The 18,115-nt window shown below is 44.6% G+C and overlaps 1 protein-coding gene across 1 annotated transcript in view; it reads left to right on the plus strand.

Annotated features, from left to right (window-relative positions):
* Positions 1–17,535, plus strand: part of crebbpa (CREB binding lysine acetyltransferase a) — a 42,386-nt gene extending 24,851 nt beyond the window's left edge. Inside the window, exons 8-31 of the mRNA XM_029510373.1 lie at positions 58–195; positions 350–467; positions 630–801; positions 889–951; positions 1,216–1,337; positions 4,214–4,426; positions 4,741–5,040; positions 5,326–5,505; positions 6,125–6,296; positions 6,780–6,898; positions 7,011–7,250; positions 7,772–7,860; positions 8,789–8,869; positions 9,359–9,415; positions 10,144–10,221; positions 10,313–10,380; positions 10,754–10,904; positions 12,040–12,186; positions 12,275–12,388; positions 12,512–12,677; positions 12,952–13,119; positions 13,316–13,477; positions 13,712–13,993; positions 14,187–17,535. Of these exons, the coding sequence (XP_029366233.1) occupies positions 58–195; positions 350–467; positions 630–801; positions 889–951; positions 1,216–1,337; positions 4,214–4,426; positions 4,741–5,040; positions 5,326–5,505; positions 6,125–6,296; positions 6,780–6,898; positions 7,011–7,250; positions 7,772–7,860; positions 8,789–8,869; positions 9,359–9,415; positions 10,144–10,221; positions 10,313–10,380; positions 10,754–10,904; positions 12,040–12,186; positions 12,275–12,388; positions 12,512–12,677; positions 12,952–13,119; positions 13,316–13,477; positions 13,712–13,993; positions 14,187–16,553 (5,767 nt within the window). The 3' untranslated portion in view covers positions 16,554–17,535. The remainder of the gene's footprint in view (positions 1–57; positions 196–349; positions 468–629; positions 802–888; positions 952–1,215; positions 1,338–4,213; positions 4,427–4,740; positions 5,041–5,325; positions 5,506–6,124; positions 6,297–6,779; positions 6,899–7,010; positions 7,251–7,771; positions 7,861–8,788; positions 8,870–9,358; positions 9,416–10,143; positions 10,222–10,312; positions 10,381–10,753; positions 10,905–12,039; positions 12,187–12,274; positions 12,389–12,511; positions 12,678–12,951; positions 13,120–13,315; positions 13,478–13,711; positions 13,994–14,186) is intronic.
* The last annotated feature ends 580 nt before the right edge of the window (positions 17,536–18,115 follow it).

Genomic DNA, 18,115 nt, shown 5'->3' on the forward strand with positions numbered 1-18,115 from the left:
ACATTGAAATTGTGTGTGGCTTCTCACCTTCTTTTTTTCCTCCTGTCCCATTTTCAGCCAGCTGCTGTCAGATGGGTCAGCTGTGGGATCAATGGGCAACCTGCCCACAGCAGCACCCGTCTCTGCTACAGGCACCAGGAAAGCCTGGCATGAGCATGTGACTCAGGACCTGCGCAATCACCTCGTACACAAACTGTAAGTACAGATACCGTCTAGATGAAACGGTTGAAGATGGTCATTCTCATGATGTGTTATCTCCGTTTGGCTCTCTTATTTTTTTCAAGATTAAAGTTACAAGCAGGCTAAATTGCCAGTGTTACTCACTTCTGCCAACTCTTGTCTGTGACAGAGTACAAGCCATATTCCCTACCCCCGACCCGGCAGCTTTAAAGGACAGAAGAATGGAGAACCTGGTGGCCTACGCCAGAAAGGTGGAGGGAGACATGTATGAGTCAGCTAACAGCCGGGTAGGTCATATGAACAAGTCCTCAACTGCGGCATAACCTTGTATTGGTCATGTTACTGTAGTCAGACTAAAAACCTTTATAATACCCACAAAATCCTCAATTTGCCTTTTAAATGTTATTTATATTTTCTCCCTCTGTCACCTCTCACTTTGATCGCTATAGGATGAGTACTATCACTTCCTGGCCGAGAAAATCTATAAAATCCAAAAGGAACTGGAGGAGAAAAGACGCTCAAGGCTACAGAAGCAGATCATCAACCAGGCCCCAATGGCTGCTCAGGGGACCCAGCAGCCTAACCTCGCCCAGCCCAACGCCTTGGGCCCAAGGCCACAGAGTAAGTACGGAATTTCAGGCAGTTTTTTTTTACTTTTAATGTTGTGGTTATTTATGTATATAACTTACTGTGTTTTGCGTTTTCTAGATGGACCTGTTTCACTACCCAACATGCCAAATCAGATCATGAATCGAATGCAGGTTTCACAAGGTATGTGTCCCCTGTTGCAGGTTACAGGTGATCATATCAGACTCAGATGACAACAGAAAGTAGCACACAGAAACATGAACAAAAAATTACAAATTACACAGAAGGAAATATGCTAAGCTAAAAAAAAGGCAAATGTCACCATGCTTGTGCATGTGTAAAATTGCACCTGTCTGGGTAAATGTGTCATTGTTCAGCAGCAACTTGACTTTGTATGTTCCTTATGCTTGTCCATGTTAACCCATTGTGCATGACTCCTCTGTCCAGGAATCAACCAATTCAACCACATGGCTCTGCCCAACGCCCAGATCTCCCAGGCACCCATGGGGGCCCGAGCTGCCTCCCCCATGAACCATCCTCAACAAATGAACATGAGCTCTGTCCCAGCGGTGAGTGGGGCAGGGGGCAGTGGGACATGCAAATCAGTGCATACGAGCACACAAAAAAATGTATTTATATAGCACTTTTCATGCATATGAAAATGCAACCCAAAGTGCTTCACAGAATAGAATAACAAACAATAAAACCCTATAAAATGTACAACAATAAAAAACTAGAAAATTCCAAGAAATTTTGAAGTGCCACGGGTCGGCGTCCCCTCGCCCGTCGTCCCCTCGCCCGGACGAGCAACCCACGTACCGTCATGCCGTCGAAAGCCTTCCTGCTGAAATTTCCGTTCGGAGAACCGATTGAGATTGATTCAATGAGCGTGTCTGTATATCTGTCTCTTTGTGTGTTTGTGTATATGTGTGAGTGCATCTGTATATTTGTCCCTGATTGCGTCTGTGTATATGTGTGAGTGCATCTGTAAATCTGTCGGTGTGTGTGTCTGTGTATATGTGTGACTGCGTCCGTACATCTGTCTCTGTGTGTATGTCTGTGTATATGTGTGAGCGTGTGTCTATATCTCTCTATTTCTGTCTGTGTATATGTGTGAGTGCGTGTCTCTTTGTGTGTCTGTGTATATGTGTGAGTGCGTCTGTATATCTGTCTCTGTGTATGTCTGTGTACATGTGTGAGCGTGTGTCTATATCTCTCTATTTCTGTCTGTGTATATGTGTGAGCGTGTGTCTATATCTCTCTATTTCTGTCTGTGTATATGTGTGATTGTGTCTGTGTATATGTGTGAGTGCGTGTCTCGTTGTGTGTCTGTGTATATGTGTGAGTGCGTCTGTATATCTGTCTCTGTGTATGTCTGTGTACATGTGTGAGCGTGTCTCTATATCTCTCTATTTCTGTCTGTGTATATGTGTGATTGTGTCTGTGTATATGTGTGAGTGCGTGTCTCGTTGTGTGTCTGTGTATATGTGTGAGTGCGTCTGTATATCTGTCTCTCTGTATGTCTGTGTACATGTGTGAGTGTGTGTCTATATCTCTCTATTTCTGTCTGTGTATATGTGTGATTGTGTCTGTGTATATGTGTGAGTGCGTGTCTCGTTGTGTGTCTGTGTATGTGTGACTGCGTCTGTACATCTGTCTCTGTGTGTATCTCTCTATTTCTGTCTGTGTATATGTGTGATTGTGTCTCTGTACATGTGTGAGTGCGTGTCTCTGTGTGTGTCTGTTTATATGTGTGAGTGCTCAAGGTCAGAGGTCAAGGTCTTCTGAGCCGTTTAAACTTTGAACGGCGTTTCTGTGACAAAGTATGACGAAGCAGCGAGTCTCCAAAGTGGGGTGGGTTTGATCCACAGCAACAGCTGCACACAGACCTGTGCTGAGGGACCTGCGGTTGCCACGGTGATTTGAGAATTCAGTCTGGTCAGAGCTCAGACTCCCTCCAAAACTCTCCGAAAATTGGCTTTTGACCACCTCCCGAACTACTTCGAATTGCGAGCAAACCGTAGCTCCGGTCCGAAAATCGAAAACACCGTGAGAGACAGAAGAGTCTGGGGATTCCAGTAGTCTTTATTTGATTTGAAAAGTCCTTAAAATGAGCGTGTAGGGACAGTGCGAAGTCAGAGTGAAATTGTTTTTAGTGAAACCTTGATTTGCATTGCAGTCAATTGGGGCAAAAGCAGGTGTTGCTGGCGCTCTGAGCGCTCCTGTGTACATTTGGTGAGGAGTAGAGCTCTCAAACTTAGATTTTCTGAATCCCAAAACCTGTGTCTACGTTTTGCCAAAAAATCATTTGTCTCCCTTTCACGGTTTGGCCGTGAGCTCGAGTTAAACATGAAAATGTCGGTTACTTTTTCACAGTGCTCTCACTCTACTTAACGAGCGGCTCCACTCTAACTTTGAGGAAAAAGTGATTCGGACTGCTCCTTTGAGAGGTCGTAGTTCGAAAACCGTACCATTTAGGAGACAAAGGTCTGATATTCTGGAAAGAGCATAAGATTTCCTTCGTTTTAAAGTTAGAATGACATTTCTAGGTGCACGTATGACTGAGCTACGCGACTGAGAAAGTAGGTGAAATTTTGAGGCGATTTTTCGTCGGCTCCCATGCATTCTCTATGGAAAATTTCGGCTGGTTTTTTGGGAATAACTTTGGGAAAAATGGGAATATCGACTACCCAGAACTTAGCACACTTGTCCCGATCGAGCCGCACGTTTTGATATATATATTGTTGGGCTCCGTCCAGTGGTACGACCCGCATTAGCTGCCGAAAATGTGACGGAATAATAATAATAAGTATGGACAATATTAAGTAGTGCCTCGTGCTTACTTCTACACAGTAGAAGTAAGTGGCCTCTGTGCTTATAGCCCGTGGCACTAAATTAAATCCCATCCCTCCCACCGTCACGTTTAGACCAGACACCCCCCCCACACACACACACACACACACGCACGCACACACACACACATGCCCACACTCTCACACACAGTAAAAAGACTGGTGACATGGCATGGCAGCACAAGCACATTCATAGACCCACACACAAGTAACACAAGAAAGCTCTAAGCTCTAAAAATGTTTTGACTGGTTAGGTTAGGAGAGTTTGGTGAAGTTTTAAGATGAACAATGCACGAAATATAGAAATGACCAGAAAGCAAAAGACCGGCTGTTGGCTGAAACTTACACCAATACTGAACAAATTACTCCATTGTGCTGCAGCACAGTGCTTTATCAGCCAAGCTGTTATTGGCTTTGCAGGTCTTTTGGTCTGTTTTAGTTGCGCCATACACACACACACACACACACACACACACACACACACACACACACACACACTCTCATTCTGCCTAGTAACTGCATTATTTTGGCAATCAGTCTGTGAAAATACTGTCAATCTGGTTGTAGTAACATCTTGTTTTTCTGCCTTGTAGTTGGGCATGTCTCCCTCCAGGATGCCTCAGGCCCAAGGAATAATGACCGGACACGGTGGCGGCAACATGGTAGGCCAGACTGCCAGCCAGGGACAGTTTTTGGCTCAGACACAGTTCCCTCCAGGAACTGCTGCAGTTGCTGCAACAGGCACGATGAACGTCTCCGTGGGCCCTGGCATGGGTCAACCACAGGCCCAAGCTGCCATCACCCAGGTAAGACACCATTGGCCCGTGGGATTTGGTAATGCCACCCCTTTTAGAGAGGCTTCAAAGTTAACTTAATTCCAACTAGCAGCTGCCGAACTAAACTCAAGCCACTTTAACCGATCATACTACACACTAATTGCTCTTAAATTGTTCTTGTGCCAATCACAATCAGTGCCCTCTGAACTCCAAATTTTGTGTGGTGATGTGCTTGTCTGTTTGACATTTCGACGGTATGTTTGTCTACTTCTCTTGTGTGTGTTTGTCTGTGTGTGCATATACGTATCTGTCTGCCCGCCCTTTGTGTGTGTCCTTCTCTCCAGCAGCAGCAGCAGAGCGCTAACCTCCCCATGAATGCACTTGGTCCCTCACTGGGCCCTCAGCTAGCCTCCTCCCAAACCCCTTTGCACTCCACGCCTCCACCTGCTGCCTCCGCCTCCACGGCTGGGGCGGCCACTAACCTGCCGCACCCCCAGCCCTCCAGCCGCAGCTCTACCCCTACCCTCCCTGGCCCTGCCCAGGCCCAGGGTGCCACCCCGCCCTGCCCCACCCAGCCCCAACCCCAGGCGGAGCTCCCCGCACCAGCACAGACGCAGCCCCCGCCTCAACCCCCTACCACGCCGGTGAGACTGAGACCCTCAGCATGCCCTCCACTCTGAAACCACCCTCCCTTCCCGTCCAGACTCCCATCCTTCTGACTGCCATGTACCAACCTGCCCCATCCACATCCACCTCTCTGTCTCATAACTGCATCCTCACCATTCTCTGTAGCATCCATCACGATGGGAATGTTACTCCTTTGAAATGAGTATGGGAGGTGTTCATTCAGCTGCATGCAAAAAAGGAGCCGAGCTGCTGCATATATCTCATACACCTATTTCACTCTCTCCCGCCCTCATCTGTTTCAGTTGTCTCAGCCAGGAGCAAGTCTGGATAACCGGGTGCCCACTCCTGCCTCAGCTGCCAGCGCCGACATGCACTCGCAGCATGTTGGAGCGGACCTGCCTGTACAAGAGGTCAAAACAGAGACGCACCACGACCAAAAGGAGTTTGAGGCCGCTGGCGGCAAAACTGAGCCCAAGATGGAGGTGGGTAGGGGTTCCCTGGACAAATTGAATCAAATTTGATCACCTGTAAAATAAAGCTTGAACTGTTTAGTTTTTATGTCGCTGTTCACACCTATTTTAAAATGTGCCTCCACATGCACCATTTGTAATTGGATCTCACTTCTCTACATGCAAATACACAGGTTTACAGTGTTTTCGGCTAATCCAACTGACGGGTGTGTTGCCAATGTGCTTATATGTATGTGAGCGGGATAGCAAGTGAAAGAATGGTACAGAGGGATTGAGTGAGTGCTGTGTGGTCCTATTGTACAGCCCTCTGCAATTAAATGCATCCTTTTGAAATAGTAACATATTTTTAGTATTTAGCAAAATTTTGGTGGGAAAATTTGACAGTGACAGAGGAGGTTTTTTTTTGATGTGGCCAGGACACATTCGCATTCACACTGCGCAAAGAATAAAACGTTTTGGGGCCCACACTGTCTGAATTTGGTTTGAGTGATATATTTCCAACACAAATCACAGAAGCACACAAATAACCTCTCCCATATTAAAGTTAAAAAGATTTGAGACAAATAACATTGGAAATCAAATACCTATGATTGTCATAGTGATGACAAATCACTGGCTTGTTCATCTGTAGACTGAAGACGACTTTGCTTCGACGCTGGTGAAGAAGGAAGAGCCAGAGGAAAAGCCGGAGCCAATGGAGGTGGAAGAGAAAAAGCCGGAGATGAAGGCAGAACCCAAAGAAGAGGAAGAGGGTGCAGCCAACAGCACAACCTCCTCATCCCCCTCTCAGTCAAGGAGGAAAAGTGAGTCAGAAGCCAAAGAATGAATAAAACCAAGACAGTCAAATGTTATGAGTCCGGCACTGACGAGCCTTCTTTGGTCAACATTTTACAAAAATAATGAATTGCATCTGCAACTGCTGGTAGAATATCCTCTGCAAATCATGAGGCACACTTGAAAGCAAGCTTAAGTGACGATTCAGTTACATGTGATTTGGGGACAAATAATGCTGACATATGAAAACAATCAAAACTCTTGCTGCATTATTGAGTGAGTTCTGCTGAATTACTTGAAGACTTCCACAAGAGAAGGTATGCACAGCTCATAGGAGCACTAAATAAGCTTTCTAACATTCTAAAATGAATGAAAAGAGTCAACAAGCCAAATATTTTGCACTTTCTTGAGGAAAAGTCTTGAACTGCACTGTTTCTCTCCTCCCTTAATTTTTAATTTTTAATTTATTACTCTAACACTTTCCTTCATCTGTTCCTTGCTTCTGTCTCTAGTCTTTAAACCAGAGGAGTTGCGCCAGGCTCTGATGCCAACTTTGGAGTCTCTCTACAGGCAGGACCCAGAGTCGCTTCCCTTCAGACAGCCAGTAGACCCCATGCTTCTCGGTATCCCGGTAAGTGGAACATATGCACTTGCCACATGTTGAATCCCTTTAATTCAGCTGCGGTGTTTCAGGTATTTGGTCAGTAACACAAAGATGTTTTTATACTTCTTACTCTCTCAAGGACTACTTCGACATTGTCAAGAACCCGATCGATCTCTCCACAATAAAACGTAAACTTGACACAGGCCAGTACCAAGAGCCATGGCAATATGTTGACGATGTCTGGCTGATGTTCAACAATGCCTGGCTCTACAACCGTAAGACTTCCCGTGTCTACAAGTACTGCTCCAAGCTGGCTGAGGTGTTTGAGTCGGAGATCGACCCTGTCATGCAGGGGCTGGGCTATTGCTGCGGGAGGAAGGTGAGATCGAAGGAGCAGATCACATGGATTTGGGAAAGGCTGAATGGATTAGGAAAGATTGAAAAATATGTCAGCCAGCCATAGCTGTTATTGGCAGCCACGTTACCAAAAATTCTAGCACTAACTTCTATTTTCATTCTTGGATTTAGTTTGGTCAAACACCGACAGTGTGAGTCAGTAGTACAAACAGGAGTTTGGAACATTTTGGTGCTTTTTTTTTATTATTATTATTATTATTATTATTATTATTATTGCTCAGCACTAGCTCAGAGGAGAAGCAACCTGTCCAGGATGTACCCCACTCTCGCCCAATGGGAGCTGGAATTTGCTCAAGTACCCGCCACGACCTGGCAATATGGTTTCCAGGTCGTGGTTGAGGATGAATGAACTAACTCAGAAGAGACAAATATAGTTGCTGAACTTTAAAAGAATAACTGTCAGATCAATAGATTTTCTTACTCTTGAAGGAGTTAGAGAAAGATTGTTCTGAACACCTTTTGTCATCTCATTTGTTTTGGCAGTATGAGTTTTCTCCTCAAACCCTATGTTGTTATGGTAAGCAGCTCTGCACCATCCCTACTGGAGGCACATACTACAGTTACCAGAACAGGTACTTGTGTGTGCGCGTGTGCATGGAGGTGTGTGCGTGCCTGTGTTTAGATGAAGAGACTCTTTTTTGTCTTGATGTACATTATTGCACTCAACTCACAAACTTTGATTTCAATGGAGCATCTTGTACATGTCACACATACACAGTTGCTTATTAGGTGTTTTGATGGACAATAAATGCAGTAATTTCAAGTGTATTACCAATCCCCTGCAGCCTGGGATCTATTCCTGTGTCACTGTAGAGGGAGCACTGGTCCAGGCTGTACTGTCATCCTTGAAGCTGCAGATTTAATGGCTCTGTCTCCTGGTCCTGGCATGCCATAAGAGAACTAAATGGGATTCGCTCACAACATTTAGTAACCGCTAGGTTCCAACAGAGCCTCCCATTCCCATAAAGGGAAACACTGAAGATCCAAAAGCGTCAGACACTGAAAGCAGCAAAGTGGAGTGTTTATTGTTTTTCCCTCCACCTCTGTCAAGGGACTGTATGAATTCAGGATGGGTGCCCCCCCCCCCCCCCTTGTGCGACAGACAAAATATAACGGTTTGCTGTAAGCCACAAACAGCGTTTCCCATAATTGCCTTTTCCCCTCAGTGGAAAGCCTGCAGATAACTATTTACACAATGTTCCCTTGCACCCCCTGCTGTATCAATTGTGTATCTGCAGCCCTCCTATTTTTACACTTCAGTTGGACACTTTAAGAGCAGAGTAGCGCAACAGAAGTGAACCAGCACAACTTCAGACAGCATAAGGATCCTGCAGCACAGTTACTCTCAGTGGGAGCTCAGGGATTCTGTTCTCTACTAGAAAACATCAAAGACAAGTTTTGTCTGCGTAGTAGTATTTCTCTCACATCAGCAATACAACAAACACTAAACATTGAGGGGGGGGGAGGCTCTCCATTTAAATGTTGACCGTCTCCTTTCAGGTATCATTTCTGTGAGAAGTGCTTCAATGAGATCCAGGGTGAGAGTGTGACGTTAGGGGATGATCCTGCACAGCCACAGACGTAAGTGAAGCTGAGATGGTGGAATTGCCATCTTACGGTTATATATGTTTCTCTTGTTTCATAGTTTTTTTTTTTTTTATGAGTCAAGCCACAAGCTTTATTGTTAAGGGTTAGTTTCCATGATCAAACAAAGTACTTGTCCATCAGAGTTTCTAATAAATATCGTCAGAAATATAGTTGTACGTTGTTGTTAATCTGTAATGTCCAACTTCATACTGACCTTAATAATTTTACCTAATGAATTTTAATTTCATGTCCATTAATGCACATTTATCCTATTTCATAAAACAGAGTGCCAGTAGTCTTAAATGCTTATTATTAAGGCAAGATTGTAACTGCCCTAGGCAGCAGTTCAACTGCCAGTTTGTTGCTATGATTCAGACAGCCATGGAAAACGTATGCAGCTGAGAAATGAAAAACTCTTCTAGTTTGGTCTATTTTTTACTGACTGTCCCCTTTTGGTTTTCCCAACACTTCCCGAATGCTTAGGATGATCTCAAAAGACCAATTTGAACGGAAGAAGAATGATGTCCTCGACCCTGAACCGTAAGTAGAAACAACCCCACCACCCCAGACTACAACCCTGTAATGAGTAGTTGAAGTTAGTTTCATGTGTGTTGAATAATCCCTTAATTTATGTGTCCTCCTTTTGTGCTCCAATCACATCTTTAAAAGTTATTTTCTGCCACCCACATCTGGCTTTGCTTTTGTGCATTTGGTGCACAGTCTGCATTTTTTCTTTCTGGAGTTCTCTGATCAATCACTTTGGTTTCAATGGAGCCTTAGGGCAACTCAGCTACGCCACCTGCTGAGTGGAACTCAAACTGTGTGTGTCCAAAGAGTTTTTCCAGCACCTTAATACTTTGAAATGGTGTAATTGCTTTCTTATTGCCAATTTAATTTATGTTAGAAAAGATGCAGAAACATATCTTATCTTAAACATATCTGCTATCTTTATCTCCCACAAAGGCACACTTGCATTTACTGGTTTGCAACTGCATAACAACTGGAAGAATACTGAACTTGAATGGAGCTGTTTGTGTCTGGCTGTTTCAGTGATTAAGATATCAACATTCATACAAATGATGGCTGTTAGTGACACGATTTGTCTAGTTTCAATAACTGCAATAATGTGATTTGAATTGGTGCTGTAGGCGCAGGGAAAAACAGTAGTCTGATGGTGCAGCTAACTTTTGAGTACTGATTAATTTTGTATTTTCAACATTTGGTGAATCCCATGTGTGTAACAAATTATGCCCCCCCACCCCTCCCAGGTTTGTTGAATGTAAAGATTGTGGCCGGAAAATGCACCAAATATGCGTCTTACACTACGAAGTCATTTGGCCATCGGGGTGAGCTGTCAAACTCAACTTTTTGCATGTTAATGTGTATTTAAATGTGGTCATTGTTTTTGACAAATTTAACTTGTCTCTCTCTTTCCAGATTTATTTGCGACAACTGTTTAAAGAAAAGTGGAAAAACACGAAAGGAAAACAAGTTCTCTGCAAAAAGTTAGTGAAATCAACCAAAAGCAGTTTATTACAATACAAGACAAAAAAACCTTGTAGAACCATCCTCACATTTGACATTTATAGATTTTCCAAACAGTTTATGCAACACCTGAATGGGTTAAGGGGATAATTGTTGCATTTGCAAAAATAAAGTTTATCTCCCTGCACAAAACTTCTGACCTGTATGCCACAGTTTTTCACACAACTCATCCATAGTGTTACAAGTCATTAGTTCTAATATTTTTATCTTGTTCAACTTTATGCCCACTGGAAGTTATTTTAGACATGTTTTCTTAGACATCTATAATATGGATTGTTTTTTCTTTTTGTCCTGAAAAGTGAGTGATATTTCTCCTGCGCTTCTTCACTGTAGGGCTGCAGTCGACACGATTGGGAATGTACATAGAGGACCGTGTGAATAAATACTTGAAGCGACAGAACCACCCAGAGGCTGGAGAGGTGTTTGTGCGAGTGGTGGCGAGCTCCGACAAAACGGTGGATGTTAAACCAGGCATGAAAGCCAGGTGAGAGCATCAGTGACTTCTGGAGGTCCAGAGGGTTGGCTGATTATGTTTGTGTTTGCTGTCTTTTGGGATGCTCCCATCAGCTTTTTTGTGGCCAATCACTAATTCCCAATCCCTGGATTCAGTATTTGCTGATGCCCATTACTGACCACAGGTTGTGTATGGGGATGGGAATTCTCCATTTAAACTGTTGGATATAATTGTCAACAGCAATGGATGGATGAGATAGCAAGTTTGACTGTCTTTTCGGATAGTTTGAAAAACTGCTGGATTGGAGAACTTGTTTGCTGCAAGCAAAGTTCTGCGATATGGTGTGGTTGTTGCCACTTTTTAGGGGGAAAAAAATCAGCCAACGAAGAACAAGAATTTGATTTTTTTTTTTTTTTTTAATATTCCTCAATTAGACAATAAAATGAATGAGCCCATGATGTTGTAGACAACAGAATGTCCGTCTCATCTTCTTTAATGTCATGCACTCATGTTTGACCTATTTATTGTCTGTCATACAAAGCACAGTGCCCTCTATGAAGCTTTTAAGACTAGTCAGATTGATTGTAGAACCTCATGTTTGACAAAATGGAGGGTTTTCTTTGGGAGTGGAGAAGTTATTCACCTTCTTCTCACTCAAGATCACAATCTGCAATACTTGTCCTATCCTTACAGGGACGAGGCTCTTGTCCAAGAATCTCTTATCTTTAGGTGGACTGATTTATAGTTTCTCTTTTATTGACTCAAGGGCAAATGGCTTGAATTGTCCCATTATGTTTTTGAGGGTCTCTAAAATCAGCGACACATCTTGTGACTCTTGTTTGCTGGAAGCCTTCAAAGTCATAATAAAGCGGGGGGGAAAAGCATTTTATGCTGTTATTATACACTTTTATGAATTGCACTATGCACCTATATTTTGTATTACACTTTTCAAGGAATGCATCATTAAAAAAATCTCCAGTATCACACAGTCCACATATTTGTGTTGTGTTCAGAGCATCCCTTTTTGAACCTTAGATTGCCCATTTTTCTTGTTGTTTTTATTAGTTTGTCTTAATTTCTGGCTGAAAAAAAGCAATGGGTATTGGGTAGATCAAAAGATCTTATGTGTTCGCGCATATTAATACTTGGTGTTTTATTGTGACAGGTTTGTGGACACGGGTGAAATGCCCGAGGCCTTTCCCTACAGAACCAAAGCACTTTTCGCCTTTGAGGAGATTGATGGTGTAGATGTTTGCTTCTTTGGCATGCATGTCCAAGAGTATGGTTCCGAGTGCCCATTCCCCAACACTAGGTCTGTACACATTCTTAATCCATGTTGCATATGACTGTAGAGAAATTGAATTTTAGCTCATCTGTTTTCCCTTTCTGTTCCTATACAGACGGGTCTACATATCATACCTTGACAGTATTCACTTCTTCAGACCTCGGATTCTACGAACAGCAGTATACCATGAGATCCTCATTGGCTATCTAGAATATGTCAAGAAACTCGGGTAAGCCCTAGACCTTTCACCTCTTGAAAGCTTATAACTGAGGTTTGGGAATCCAGACCTTGGCAAACACATAATCTAGATTTCTTTAGTCACACTTGGTGTTGACACTTGATTCCTGTGCAGGTATGCTCAGGGCCACATCTGGGCATGCCCTCCCAGTGAAGGAGATGACTACATCTTCCACTGCCATCCTCCTGATCAGAAAATCCCCAAGCCAAAGAGGCTCCAGGAGTGGTATAGGAAGATGCTGGACAAGGCCTTTGCAGAGCGGATCCTTCATGACTATAAGGTAAGAGGGGTAAAAATTCCTCTTAAATAGACCAAAAAAAAAAAAAAAAACTAAAAAAAAACAAGCTAAGGCTTGCTTGTTTTCTTGCTGTAGGCTGTAAATCAAAAGTCTGGCTTTGGTTTTGAATGGCTGTCTGGTTAAATCTCTGTTGAAATTCTGTGTAGCTAAATGTAATTCACTACAAACCCAACATGAAAAAGCTCAACATACTACTGAATTACTGAAAACACAGTAAATGCTTTTTAAAATGTTTTTTTCCCCCTCTTTCTCTCAGGACATCTTTAAACAGGCAACTGAGGACCGGCTGACAAGTGCCAATGAGCTGCCGTACTTTGAAGGAGACTTTTGGCCCAATGTTCTGGAGGAGAGCATCAAAGAACTGGAGCAGGAAGAGGAGGAGAGAAAGAAAGAGGAGAACACGGCTGCCTCTGAAACTCCTGAGGTGGGAAGATTTGTCACTTGCAACCTGTTTTTAATGACATTGTGTTACAGCAGATTTACAACTCCATTATTTAGTCATGTATTAATGTCTGTTAGCTGTTTTGACAGCTAGAGCACAAAGCTTCTTTTAAAGTCCTGTCTGAATCATCAATATGATGATGAAAACGTAATAATTTAATATGTTTGTGTTTTCTCAGGGTACGCCAGGTGACAGTAAAAATGCAAAGAAGAAAAATAACAAGAAGACCAATAAAAACAAGAGCAGCGTGAGCCGAGCCAATAAAAAGAAGCCTGGGATGCCTAATGTTGCCAATGATTTGTCCCAGAAGTTATATGCCACCATGGAGAAGCACAAAGAGGTCAGACTTGTTTCTTTTGTTTTCATATTCAGAACTTGTAATACCAACAGCTGTTAACAATGGGTATTTTTGGATTAAATTGTGAGAAACGGTCCATTGTTTATAAATATATAGTTGGTTCCTCATGGTAGTTTCACACTAGATACGTTTGTTTAAAAGCAAATCTTTGAATATCTTTAAATGCCTGTACCAATTTTGTTTATGCTCTTCTGATGTGCTCTCTGTCTGCTGAAGGTGTTCTTTGTCATCCATCTCCATTCTGGTCCCATGGTCAACACCCTGCCGCCTATCGTTGACCCTGACCCCTTGCTCTCCTGTGACCTGATGGATGGTCGTGATGCCTTCCTGACTCTGGCCAGGGACAAGCACTGGGAGTTCAGCTCCCTCAGGAGGTGCAAGTGGAGCACCATGTGCATGCTGGTTGAGTTGCACAACCAGGGACAGGACCGCTTTGTCTACACTTGTAACGAGTGCAAGCATCATGTGGAGACACGTTGGCACTGCACAGTGTGTGAGGTAAGTTACTGCAACTACTGCGTTTTTACAACGAAAATTTTCCATCTTTGTGAAAGTATTTAGTTTTTAAATAAAGAGACAAGGACAAACACAAACAGGAATATGGAATGAAATTGATGGATTACTTCAGAGCTCATGATATCTGAAACTTACTCCTGTGAATGAGTGTAACCTGTTCTCTCTGTTTTGTCAGGACTTTGATCTTTGCATCAATTGTTACAACACGAAGGGCCACGAACACCAGATGGTTAAGTGGGGCCTCGGCCTGGACGACGACAGCAACAGCCAGAGTGGAGAGGCCTCCAAGAGCCCACAGGAGAGCCGACGCTTAAGTATCCAACGCTGCATCCAGTCATTGGTCCATGCTTGTCAGTGTCGCAATGCCAACTGCTCCTTGCCATCCTGCCAGAAGATGAAGCGTGTGGTTCAACACACCAAGGGCTGCAAGCGCAAAACCAATGGTGGTTGCCCAGTATGCAAGCAGCTTATTGCTTTATGCTGTTACCATGCAAAGCACTGTCAGGAAAACAAGTGTCCTGTCCCCTTCTGCCTGAACATCAAGCACAAGCTTCGCCAGCAGCAGCTGCAGCACAGGCTCCAGCAGGCCCAGCTGATGAGGAGAAGAATGGCCACCATGCAAGGCAGAACCATGCCGCTGCCGTCTCCACCAGCCTCAGCTGCCCCCAGTACTCCCACATCTCACGCTCAGCCCAACACTCCCCAGACACCACAGCAGCCTCTCTCCAACCAGCCGCAGACCCCCAACTCAGCAGGCGTCATGTCTCCCAATGCCTTCCCCAATGCGCCACGCAATGGCCAGCCTCAAGCACAGGTGTCCCAGGGCAAGCCTGGCCCCCAGGCCTCTCCTCTACACCAGCAGCAGTCTCCCCTCCCTCAGCCACCCCAGCCACCTCAACACCCCCCCCTGGCTGCAGTCAAGATGGCTCGACATATCGAAATGATGGCACAGGCCCAGCAGAATCAGAACTACAGGGTCAACATGAATGGCATGCCCATGAACCCACAGCAGCCCCAGCAGCGCATGACAGGTCCAATGCAGCCACCCATGCAAATGGTTCCAGGGCCTCGTGGACCACAGGTCATGCAACCTGGCATGGCCCCAGGACAGTGGCCTGGAGCTGCAGGGCCCATGCCGGCAGCTCAGAATCAACAACCAGGCCTTGTCCCAGGCCAGAACCCACAGCAGGCTATGACTATTCAGAGAGCCATGATACCTCCCGGGCAGCAACCTCAGGGCCAGAGGATGCTAATACCACAACAGCCTGGTTCTCGGCCACAAACACCACAGCGACCTGGTGCAATAGCCCCCAATGCCCTGCAAGACCTTTTACGTACCCTCAAATCTCCCAGCTCTCCCCAGCAGCAGCAGCAAGTTCTCAACATCCTCAAATCAAACCCCCAGCTCATGGCTGCTTTTATCAAACAGCGAACAGCCAAATATCACGCCAACCAACCGCAGCAACAACAGCAGCAAGCAGGTCAGCAGCAGCAGCCTGGTATGCCAGCAATGCAGACCATGGCTATGCCAGGAGGGGCAGTTCAGAGGCCAGGGATGCCTCCGCAGCAGCCCCAGCAGCCACCTGCGCAGGGCATGGCAGCATTAGGCGCTCAAGGGCAGCTGCTGAACGCAGCACACAACACCAACCCCCAGATTCAGGAACTCTACCGTCGGCAGCTCTTAAGACAGCAGCAACAACAGCAGCAGCAGCAGCAGCAACAACAGCAGCAGCAGCAGCAACAACAACAGCAGCAGCAGCAGCAGCAACAACAACAACAACAACAGCAACAGCAGCAGCAGCAGCAGCAGGGAGTGATGCCTCAGGCACACCCGGGCCAGTTCCCTGCACAGACGCAGGGTACGGCAGCTACATACTCCCAACTGCGCATGCAGCAGCAGCAAATTGCCATGCAGGCAGGTGGAGGAGCAGCTGGGGGACCTATGGGTCAACTCCCACCTATGGCTCAGATGGCCCAGCCCGGCATGGGGATGGACTCCACCCAGAACCTGCTGCATCAGCGAATGCTTCAGCAGCAACTTCCCCAGCAGCAGCAGCAGCAGCAACTTCCCCAGCAACAGCAGGCCGTCCTCAAGCAGCAGATGGGCTCCCCTGCCCAGCCAAGCCCAATGAGCCCACAGACCCATTTACTGGCTGGCCAGCCCCAGGGTGGTGCCCACCTCCCGGGGCAGCCTGCATTAGGCAATGCCCTCAGCAACCAAGTCCGTTCACCCGCACCCGTCCAGTCCCCCTGCCCACCTTCGCAGCAGCAGCCACAGCCGCCACATTCCAGTCCCTCGCCGCAAGTCCAGAACCAGCCCCAGCCGTCGCCGCAGCATCCGCCTCCACCACACTCGGGTTCCCCCCACCCGGTGCTCGGGGGCCCGCTTCAGTCCTTGGAACAGGGACATTTGGGGACACCAGAGCAGAGTGCCATGCTACCGCAGCTTAACACACCCAACAGAGGGGGGCTGAACAGTGACTTAGGGATGGTGGGAGATGCTACAGGGGATACTCTGGAGAAGTTTGTAGAGGGATTGTAGCATTTCTGCTGAGGGAAAAAAAAAAGGAAGAAAGAAACTAAATCTCTCTCCCAGGGACCCATCCTCCCACTCCTTCCTCTGTTTCCCCTCAGACTCTTTATGGCGTTAGAGGGCTTTGTTTGTTCTTTCTAAGATTGAGAATGGTTTTTTTTGTACTGACATGTAAAAAGTTTCAGTTGTTAAAAAAAAAAAAAAAATAAAAAAAAATTGGTCGAGGCAAAAAAGAAAACAAAACAAAAAAAAAAGAAAAAGCCAACACTTCTAGGGAATATAATTGTTTCCTAATCCCAACTGGAAGTCCATTTCTTCCTTTGGATGTTGAGGGATTTGCAAGTTGCTTCTTAAATGAAATTTAAATCACAAAGAATATATTTTTTGGTTGAGACCAAATGTGTTCAATACTCAGTTTGTTTTTGGTATGGTAAATGACTTTTGTTTTGTTTGTTTTTGTTTTGTTTTTTCCTTTTCTTTCTTTCTTTCTTTTTTTTTTTTTTAAGAAAAAAACCTACAATTGCATTATACAAATCACATCTTTTTATTTTGTACCTTTGGAAAAAAAAAAAAAACTTTAAACATTTTTGTGTTGAAAATGTAAAAATAATTTGTCTGGAAATCAGGCCAGGTTTTTGTTCTCTTCTCAAACTGTCATTCCTGGCAATTGTAATCTAGTGTTGTACCATTACTCCAAGATGATGTGTTCAGGGACAGAGACTGCACCCTCCCTCTTTGTGTGTATGAAGAGCACTCAGTTTTATTAAAATAGGACATGGACTTCGCCAGGTTATGTATACACGGGCATGTTTGCAGGCACACATGAAGACACTGACACAAACCCTCATAGTCACTAAGAAACACAGCTCCGATTGGTTTTACCAAGACAGACAACAAGGACTACAACCTACATCTCAGTGGCCTGGAATTTGGAAATCTGTCTTGCAGGTGTAGAAAATTGTTGCTTTGACATTAAAAAGAACTTTTAATTCTTTTTTGTCATGCAAATGTTGTAAAGTGTAAAGAGAGTATGAGAAAGAGACCAGCCCCCTAAGCTGAGGTGGAATGATCACCGGTTGTTCATAGGCCACATCTTGGATGACGCCCCATCCTCTACATTTTACACTAAATTGTGTGTAATCTAGAGATGAAGGGCACATTTGAGATTCACCCCGAGTAAAACTAAATGTTCTATCAACCCTCGTTCCTCTCTCACAAAAACTTGAATTAGGGGGATTTACTTTTTCTCCTATTGTAAATCAAGTTATGAAGCAAAATACTATAAATATTAAGGAAGAGAGAATGAAATCACCATATAAACTGGTAAAAAGACTCATTTCTTACTTATATACCATATTGTTAAATAAACTGTGTGCAACAGAAGAACTCCAGTACTCTGTTGACTAAATAATGAGGCATCACTCCTCCTGTTGGTTTGTGTTCATTTGTTTCAACTTGGCAGTGTTTCGTCATCTGATCACCATGAAAGTGGTGAGAAATATTAGTGGTGGAAGAAAGGAAGATGTTTCTTAATCATAACTTTTATTTCTAATGAAATCATTTCTCTTGGA

Source organism: Echeneis naucrates, chromosome 1 (assembly GCF_900963305.1).
Source record: "Echeneis naucrates chromosome 1, fEcheNa1.1, whole genome shotgun sequence".
NCBI lineage: Eukaryota > Metazoa > Chordata > Actinopteri > Carangiformes > Echeneidae > Echeneis > Echeneis naucrates.